General features: G+C 42.2%; 1 protein-coding gene across 1 annotated transcript; it reads right to left on the minus strand.

Annotated features, from left to right (window-relative positions):
* Positions 1-354: 354 nt before the first annotated feature.
* Positions 355-1590, minus strand: LOC133048058 (ubiquitin-conjugating enzyme E2 D3). The gene has a single exon (XM_061131595.1). The coding sequence runs from the start codon at positions 1390-1392 to the stop codon at positions 949-951; it is 444 nt and encodes a 147-aa protein (XP_060987578.1). The 5' UTR covers positions 1393-1590; the 3' UTR covers positions 355-948.
* Between the last annotated feature and the right edge of the window lie 8239 nt (positions 1591-9829).

Here is a 9829-nt window from a genome sequence, read left to right on the forward strand (position 1 = left end):
ACGTAATTTATCCCCCCTCCACACCCCCTTTGATAAACGTAAGTTTCTTTTCTGTGTCTGTGAGTCGAATTCTGTTTTGCAAATGAGTTCAATAAAAGCCTAGCTTTTATTTATTTATTTATTTTTTTGGTTTATGCAACTTTATTGAAGAAAAATAAATCAATTACTAGCAGAGCTATTAGTTGATCACTCATCCATTGACAACTTGCATCATTTATTCAGTGCTATATTAAACAGTGTATTGGAAGATAGATTAACTAATAGCTCCAAGCCTCCTAACAATTTAAATGAAAATTACAAAATGTTTTGAGACCCTATTTTGGAATACAAAGGGTGTTTGACTTCCAATTTCCATTCTCTGTAGAACAAGAACAGGTCATTCCTTTATTGACATGCATAAAATACATCACATTTTCTGTTCTGCTGATGCTATAAATTCAATACCAATTCTCCAGCCACATCAGTTATGAGCATAAAGTATATCATGTAACCTCAAATCTCTAACAGAGGAAGGCTTAGACAAGAATGGATGCTGCTAGAATAATGCTGCTTCCTTTGATGTGACAACTCAGCATCCATCTCCCTCCCTCTCAGATGATTCTTCAGCATGTTAGAGCAGTGAGGAATGGTTTTAGTCTCATAACCAAGTTAGAGTGAAGACATTGGCCACATAATACACATGCTCCATTATTTTTAAAAATTCTGAATCTTGGGCAACTGTTCTCTTGTAACTACTTTACAGTTTCTAAAAGCAGTTATTGTCCAAAGCTGGAAGAACTTAAGTCTTCTCAGATGAGCATGTGAATGAATGGAGGGAGGTAAACAAAAAATAAAATTAAAAAAGATGAGGTCTGATAGGGGAGCAGCCGGATAAGAAAATCAAAAAAGGAACAGTAATTTAAAGTTTATTCCAGCTATAACGCAGGTTATTCTGACTTTAAGGTAGCATCACATGGCATACTTCTGAGTCCATTCCCGAGATATTCTGTTGTACTTATCTCTGTCTGTTTTATAGATCCGTGCAATCTCTGGCACTAGGGGGTCATCTGGGTTTGGATCACATAGCAGTGAACAAATGGATAAAAGAACTTTAGAAATAGTTAAAGCAGGAGACCACTGTGATCTTAGAATATCAAGACAAATGCTGCCATTACTGTTAATATTTGGATGATAAATTCTTGTTGTAAATGCAACCTTAGGTGGTTTGAAGGGGTAGTCTGTAGGAAAATGAATTGTCAAAAAGAATACACCGCCTTGATATGGGCTGTCATTAGGTCCCATAATTGTGGCTTGCCAATGAAACATATCATCCCCAACTGGACCTGCAGAACATTGTGCTGGAGGGTCACGGGCCAAATCACTAAGTTCCTTATTAATCCGTTTCAGCGCCATAGTCTGTGCTTTTCGTCTGGCTCCTCACTATCTCGGTGTGTGCTCGAAGGTCCGGCCAAAACTCTTTGATTATCCCGACGGCTGGGAAGGATTGTCTCTTGTCTCACACCGGCTCTGCCAGACACAGGCGCAGAGGGGCCGGGGCCTCCCTCACGCTGCGGCCTCAGCCTCCTCCCCGCGCGGCAGCTGGTGCCTCCCCGGCCCCAAAGCCTAGCTTTTAAAATGACCACAAACCACACCAGCACAAGAATTGCAGTAAATACATTTGAAACCTCTCTTAGAGGCTTTGGAGCATGGTTTCTTCCTGGTTCAGTTATCTTAGTTGTATTTACTGAAGTCCAAAAGCCAGGGTCCTTCAAGTTTGGGCTTTATAACCACATAATTTACCCTCCTATTAAGTTGTCAGGTACCAAAAACATACACTGAAATCAATTGCTTGGAGAGAGAAATCCATTCTCTATAGAAACAATTCTGCCAAGATATTTAAATTGCCATGTGATCCCCCAAAGTCTTTTTAGTTTATAATGGGCTTAACTCACATTACCTGAGCACTGGGTTCCAAGGAAAACAACGTGGGTGTTTTTTCCTCTTTCTTAGTGGGAAATGGAAATGGACTAGCCTATAATTTTGAGATACAAGCTAGTCCTCAAAAATTTTTAACTTCTTATGTCCCTGTGTTCAACCCTTAGGAAATCAGTGCCTTTGGGTAATTTAAATTACTAGGTATTGCACCCTAATCCCCACTCCAAATGTACCTATTTTAGTAATTCTCCACTCATTCCCCTCTAATTTTTCTTTCATTTGCTCAGGACAGTATATCTCAACTAGAAAATTTTTTTTCAACTAAAAATTAAAGAAAAGCAACCTCTATGGGCTGATTTACACTCATGGGTGAGGTCCAAACCCTCTTAGAAGTCTTTGCAAAACCAAACTGCTTCTAATATCACATGCATCTCTAATTGGCAGAAATTCTGTGAGAAAAGTCAAGTGAAAATATCAGGTAGTTGAGTAATTCCATTTCTAAATATCTAACTTGAAAATATCTACATTAGCAGGAGAAATGCACAAGGATATTTGTTGATGTGGTGGAAGGTAGAACCCACGTGAAAGTCAACAGGAAAATGCCTAAAGTGTAACATATTCAGGATGCAATATTATGCAGCAATTGTGTGCATGCTTTAGAAAATTAGGAAAAGTCATCTTTTTTCACAGCCTGACTGGATTTCAGCTTCCAGTGTTGGGCAGGGCAAGATTTGCACAGGTGTTGATAGAAGCCCAGTTCCTCCTGATACGGACCAGGGTTCTGGGTCTCCCTCAATCAAAATAAATTGACTAGAGCCCAGTAAAGAAATTCAGACAAGGCTCTACAGGGACCCCTGCAGAGGAGAGCGAGATCAAACAGCACGTTCCCTTGCTAGCTTGCTCCCCAAGGGGGACAAGCTTGTTTCTTATATGGGGTCAGGGTAGGGATAAGTCCAGGAGTCGGGCCAGAGAGGTGACAGGTGTTTTGCCCACTCCTCTGCTGGTCGTGTGTGCAGGGGGCACGCTCAGTACCCTGCTTTTGCTCCCAACACCCTGTTTTTGCTCCCAGCTCTTCAGAAATGGCAGTTGAGTTTTTTGGTCTTTTTGTACCTTTTGTCCATAATTTGCTCCAACTGCACATGCACACGCTTGTTTTTAGTCCCATAAAGTTTCTCTGTTATTTTGTTGCTGGAGGAGAGGTTTATCCAGGAGCAAGCACTGCAGCAAAAGGTCCCAGGTCCCAACCTGCCTTATTCCTCCCCAGGTGGATCCAGAACTTGGCAGGGGCAGAACTTAGTTTTGGGTTTCAAATACTAATGTAGATTATGTGTCATAAGTCAGAAATTTGTGTAGTGAGTGTGACATTGACTCAAAGTTGGGTAAGTATGAAATAGCTAATTGCTTTCTTCAAATCAAGTTAAATCTGACTGCCATTCCCTAAAGCACTGAAATTTGTAAACGATGAACAAACCTGACTCCATATTGGATCTATTCCTTTAGCTCTGACTCTTGTGCTCTGTTGCCTGTGCTTAGTTAGTCTTGCTGACTCTGCACCTTCTGTAAAAGTATGTTGCCTATACCCTGATATATACATGATAGAAAGGTATAACTTTTTTCCATGCATACAGAGAAGAAAAGTTTCAGAGCAGAGAATAACGTTTGTCTTGTTGGAGGTTTATAGGAACATTGTGACCAGACCTACCTGGACAGCTGAAAGAACAAAGGATTCCAGGATCAAGAATTCTGCAACAATAAACCATACCCTCTCCCCTTTAGTATAAAAGAAGTGTGAATTCTGACTCAAGTGAAGTGGTTCCTTGGGACACTAGTCCATGTATTCTCAGTCTTCTGGCTTTCCCAATAAAGTTGCTACTCTTTGTCCCAACACTGTGCCTCTTGATGTGTTGGCCAGTTGTGAGGGGAGCAGTATGAGCTTGGGCTTGGTGACAAACTGGCAAGAAACTCAGCTCTGTGTCCTCTTCCTCCCAGGGTTATTTGGTGCCCAGACAATAAGCAAGTTTCTCAGGCTGCCATGGGTGCTCTGGATCATCACTGTCCAAGGATAATCCAGGAAGTTGTCTCACCTGGTTCTGGACAAAGGAGTTTCCCATCAAGCCCCATTCTCTCTGGGCTCAGTCCAGCCCTGGCGCAAGGCTGAGGAAACGGCACTGATCCTCAAGGGGTTCAGGATCTGCAGACCTTCGTGTTTCTCCTGAGCTTTGGGAATGTCCTGTCCCTCAGTTCCAAGAGGTTCCACGTTCTCTCAATAGACACCTTCACATACACACACACTCCCTAGCACTATTCACTTCAGTCGCTCAGTCGTGTCCGACTCTCTGCGACCCCATGGACTGCAGCACACCAGGCTTGCCTGTCTATCACTAACTCCCAGAGCCTACTGAAACTCATGTCCATCGAGTCGGTGATGCCATTCAACCATCTCATCCTCTGCCGTCCCCTTCTCCTCCTGCCTTCAATCTTTCCCAGCATCAGGGTCTTTTCAAATGAGTCAGCTCTTCGCAACAGGTGGCCAAAATATCGGAGTTTCAGCTTCAGCATCAGTCCTTCCAATGAATATTAAGGACTGATTTCCTTTAGGATTGACTGGGTGTATTTCCTTGCAGTCCAAGGGACCCTCAAGAGGCTTATCCAACACTACAGTTCAAAAGCATCAATTCTTCAGCGCTCAGACTTCTTTATAGTCCAACTCTCACATCCATACATAACTACTGGAAAAACCATAGCTTTGACTAGATGGACCTTTGTTGGCAAAGTAATGTCTCTGTTTCTTAATATGCTGTCTAGGTTGGTCATAACTTTTCTTCCAAGGAGTAAGCATCTTTTAATTTCATGGCTGCAGTCATCATCTGTAGTGATATTGGAGCCCCAAAATATAAAGTTCCTCACTGTTTCCATTGTTTCCCCATCTATTTGTCATAAAGTGATAGGACTGGATGCCATGATCTTAGTTTTCCGAATGTTGAGTTTTAAGCCAACTTTTTCACTCTCCTCTTTCACTTTCATCAAGAGGCTCTTTAGTTCTTTTTCACCATAAGGGTGGTGTCATCTGTGTATCTGAGGTTATTGATATTTCTCCTGGCAATCTTGATTCCAGCCTGTGCTTCTTCCAGTTCAGCGTTTCTCATGACGTACTCTGCATATAAGTTAAATAAGCAGGGTGACAATGTCCAGCCTTGACATACTCCTTTCCCTATTTGGAACCAGTCTGTTGTTCCATGTCCAGTTCTAACTGTTGCTTCCTGACCTGCATACAGATTTCTCAAGAGGCAGGTCAGGTGGCCTGATATTCCCATCTCTTGAAGAATTTTCCACAGTTTGTTTTTATCCACACTGTCAAAGGCTTTGGCATAGTCGATAAAGCAGAAGTAGATGTTTTTCTGAAACTCTCTTGCTTTTTCGATGATCCAACAGATGTTGGCAATTTGATCTCTGGTTCCTCTTCCTTTTCTAAATCCAGCTTCAGCATCTGAAAGTTCATGGTTCATGTATTGTTGAAGCCTGGCTTGGAGAATTTTGAGCATTTTACTTTGCTAGTGTGTGAGATGAGTACAATTGTGCGGTAGTTCGAACCTTTTGGGCATTGCCTTTCTTTGGGATTGGAATGAAAACTGACATTTTCCAGTCCTGTGGTCACTGCTGAGTGTTCCAAATTTGCTGGCATATTGAGTACAGCACTTTCACAGCATCATCTTTTATGATTTGAGATAGCGCAACTGGAATTCCATTACCTCCACTAGCTTTGTTCATAGTGATGCTTCCTAAGGCCCACTTGACTTCGAATTCCAGGATGTCTGGCTCTAGGTGAGTGATCACACCATGTGGTTATCTGGGTCATGAAGATCTTTTTTGCATTCATTTGAAGATCTTCTGTGTATTCTTGCCATCTCTTCTTAATATCTTCTGCTTCTGTTAGGTCCATACCATTTCTGTCCTTTATTGTGCCCATCTTTGCATGAAATTCCTGTGAGATCTCTAGTCTTTCCCATTCTATTGTTTTCCTCTATTTCTTTGCATTGATCACTGAGGAAGGCTTTCTTATCTCTCCTTGCTATTCTTTGGAACTCTGCATTCAGATGGGTATATCTTTCCTTTTTTCCTTTGCCTTTAGCTTCTCTTCTTTTCTCAGGTATTTGTCAGGCCTCCTCAGACAACCATTTTGCCTTTTCGTGTTTCTTTTTCTTGGGCATGGTCTTGATCACTGCCTCCTGTACAATGTCATGAACCTCTGTCCATAGTTCTTCAGGCACTCTAATCAGATCTAATCCCTTGAATCTATTTGTCACTTAGACTGTATAATTGTAAGGGATTTGAGTTAGATCATACCTGAATGGTAGTGGTTTTCCCTACTTTCTTCAGTTTAAGTCTGAATTTTGCAACAAGGAGTTCATGATCTGAGCTACAGTAAGCTTCCTAGCACTATAAAGACACTCAAGTTTCAGACTTCAGAAAGAAAATGGGCTGCAGAGGAGAGAGATTACCTTAACACAGTCGCTCTCAACATGTGGTCCTGGCCTGCAGCATCTAATATTCAAGGGAGGCTCATGGTTAGGAATGCCAATTCCTGGACTCCACCCCAGACTTGTTGAATCAGAAACCCTGGGAATGGGGCCCAGCATGCTGTGTCTTAAGCCCTCGTGGGTCCAGAAAGTAACTTGGGCTTTCTTTTCCAACCTCACAATAAGTACCCAGAAGCAAGAGACTGTCAAGTCCTAGCCCCTTGTTTAAGTGGGGGAGGAAAAATGGAGAGGTTAACACAAAACAACTCTCATTCTTTCATGTACTTCTACAGCAACAAATAAAATAAACACTGATGACAAACTATAATGTCTACAGAGTGACCTCAGTTCAGGCAGACAAAACTGGAGTCAGGCGGCCATTAAGGACTTGGTCTCAGACTCGTCTCTGCACGGATGGGAACTTGTACTTTCTTTGAATTAAACCAGACCCAGGGATACCAGCAACCATAGTTAGAACAAAACCTGAGGCCTTATGGTCTCAAGGTCTCCTCTTATAAATAATTTCAGATGCCAACAAATCCCTAACTAACAAACACTCTTACTTCTTGCCACCTCCAATGATAATTCTTGATAAAAAACTCATGTAACCATAAACTTGCAATATAAGCCTCCCCTACTCCATGGTGTAGTTCAGCAGAACACAACTCAAATGTGTCTTGAATCATTTAAAAAATATTTATTAATTTATTTTATTTACTTTTTTGACTGTGCCAGGTCTTAGTTGCAGCATGTGAAATCTTAGTTGTGACATGTTGGATCTAACTTCTGGATTGGTGATCGAACCCTGGGCACGCTGCACTGGGAGCATGGAGTCTTACCCACTGGGCCACCAAGGAAGGTCCTGCTTCTTGAGTCTGTGTCTTCTGGGATACAGTCCTGAAAAACCCCAAATAAACACCTTTCCACTTCAATCAGGTCTTCATTTCCAAAATTTTGGTTAATGATACCTTAGTTAATTCTCTCTCCCCTTTTATAAGGCACTGCAAAGCACAGTCTGGTTTCATAAAGAATGGAGGAAACCTGAGAACACGTCTGATCCACACCTCACCAACAAATCCTCACCCTCACCTGCCAGGTTTAAGAATTCAAGAGGCTTTATCCTAAAAAAGAAGCATGTGGAGAAATAAAGGTCAAGTGTTCACTCGAGGCTGTTCCACATCTCCATGGAATGCAGAAATGTGTGAACACTCTTAGAATTTCAATTGGGTCTCCCTTTTGCAAGGATTTTTATACTAACATGGACCCAGCACATAACTCCTTGTAGTAAAAAAATGGTCTGTGTTAAAAATGCAATATCCTCCTCCAATATATATACCAGATAAATGCTCACTTTTATCACATCATCTTATTTCAACCTTGCTATAAGGTTTGATTCAAGCAAAAGTGGAGGGTTGTGATTTTCGTTCTTAAGCCCAATTAAATGTCACCATTTCCCAATTTCTCCTGCTGCCCCAGATACTTCCAACATATTTCAGACCTGAAATTTTCTGAACTCCTTCTTCTTTCCCAAGTCATTTTAAGAACGGGCCATTAAAGCATAATTACGTGACTGGAAAATACTTTTGAAGCCTGCTCAGTGTGACTTTTTTTAATAGCGAGGTTTCTGAATTGCAGGCCTCCTCGGTGGATTTTCCGAGCTGGGTATAACTCGAGAGCATCTCTGCGGGCCCATTAGTTACCTTACAGAATTACATGAACTGTTTTAGGCCTCCCAAGGTAGCAAAGACTTAGCAATAAATGAATGTATTATGCTTCACACCATCATATTTTTAGACAGTATATACTAACAACCAAGACTGTTGAGCAGTTTTTGGCTTCTGAGATTATTTCTGTGAAATACAAGATTTACTCTTTACAGAAACAAACAAACAAAAATGTTTAAAGCCAAATGGAGAATCAGCCTCCAAATTTCATTCGAGTTGATCCCGGCCAGAGAGCAATGCGGACCTTGATCAAGGTCACCACGGCTGGTTTCAGGACAGCAGCAACTGTATTCACAGTCCTCACTGTGAGTCCTCCAACTGCTCATCTGCGTTTCAGCCAGTTCTTTTTCCCTAAAATACCAGTTCATTACCTTCCAGCACACGACTGCCACCTACTGGTGACGATGGTCATTGCTGCCTGTGCAAAGCCGGAACTCTTCACTGGCCAGAAAGGAAACAGATCAAGAATGACTTATACGTGAATATAACAAAAAAGAAGCGGACTTACAGATGTAAACAACAAACGCGGTTACCAAACAATGGGGAGAGGAGCAGGGCAATATAGGGGCGGGGGAGGAGGGGGAGGTACAAGCTATTGGGTTTAAGATAGGCTCGAAGGTGTATTGTACAACCTGGGGAATATAAAGCCAATATTTTCTTATAACTGTACCTGGAAAGTAACCTTTAAAAATCATATTTAAAAGTTAAAGTAAAACTTTAAAAACTTCATGAAGGAGAGAAAAGAATTCGTCTTCAAAATGCTTTGAGTCGCTTTACTTAAACGTCATCTTATGTGATCCTTTCAACACTATGAAATAGGAATTTTTCTCCATGAGGACATCAGGTGCAGGTGAAGAAACTTACCCACGGAAGAATCAAGTTCACACAGACCTGCTCCAGCTGGCAATAGCTGCACCCGCTCCCGCGCCCCCACGTCCAGCCCCCACGCCCGCCCGCGGGCTGAGTCCTGGTCCTCTAGCTTGGATCTGCTTGGGGCTGGGGTCTTCCACCTCTTCCCAGTCTTCTCTTAATGGGGACTACTCCCCGGGATGCATACTCCCTGGGATCCAGCGATAGGCTTAGGGAAAGCCAATCAGATCCTCTGACCCTTTTTGCCAGCCCGGGTGAGGGAGTAACACGTGCTCTTTTCCACTCGCGCAGCCAGTGGTGTGAACAGCGCCCGCTGGAAGCCGCCCTGGCTCTGCCCAGCGGAGCCCAACATCCTAGGCCGCCACGGTGCAAGAAAAGCTGAGCGACGTCGAAGACCTGAACCAGTGACAGCTCTGTGCCCCCAATTCCACTGTGCTTGGACCCAGCTCTGCTCTTGGGTATTTCAGTTCCGAGAGCCAAGAAATGCCTCTTTAAGGGTTAAATGCCTCTTTGAGATGACTTTTCCTGAATCTTGTCCTGAAAAGTCCTAATACCGAGGGTTTGCCCCTTTCTCCTTTCCTTTTCTTTTCCTGCTTTCAACTGTCAACAAATTAATGCTTGTATTGTGCCTGTGCTTACAAGACACGAGCCCATTTTCCAATACCTGTTTATCCTTGCATTCACAGTACATAAGTAAAAATGTCATTTGGATATAAACATAATTTTAAAACTGAAGTAGAAAATAAAATAAAATGAAACTGAAGTAGAGTTGATTTATAATATTGTATTAGTTTCAGATGTACA

The sequence above is a fragment of the Dama dama genome, chromosome 28 (assembly GCF_033118175.1).
Source record: "Dama dama isolate Ldn47 chromosome 28, ASM3311817v1, whole genome shotgun sequence".
NCBI classification, from domain to species: domain Eukaryota; kingdom Metazoa; phylum Chordata; class Mammalia; order Artiodactyla; family Cervidae; genus Dama; species Dama dama.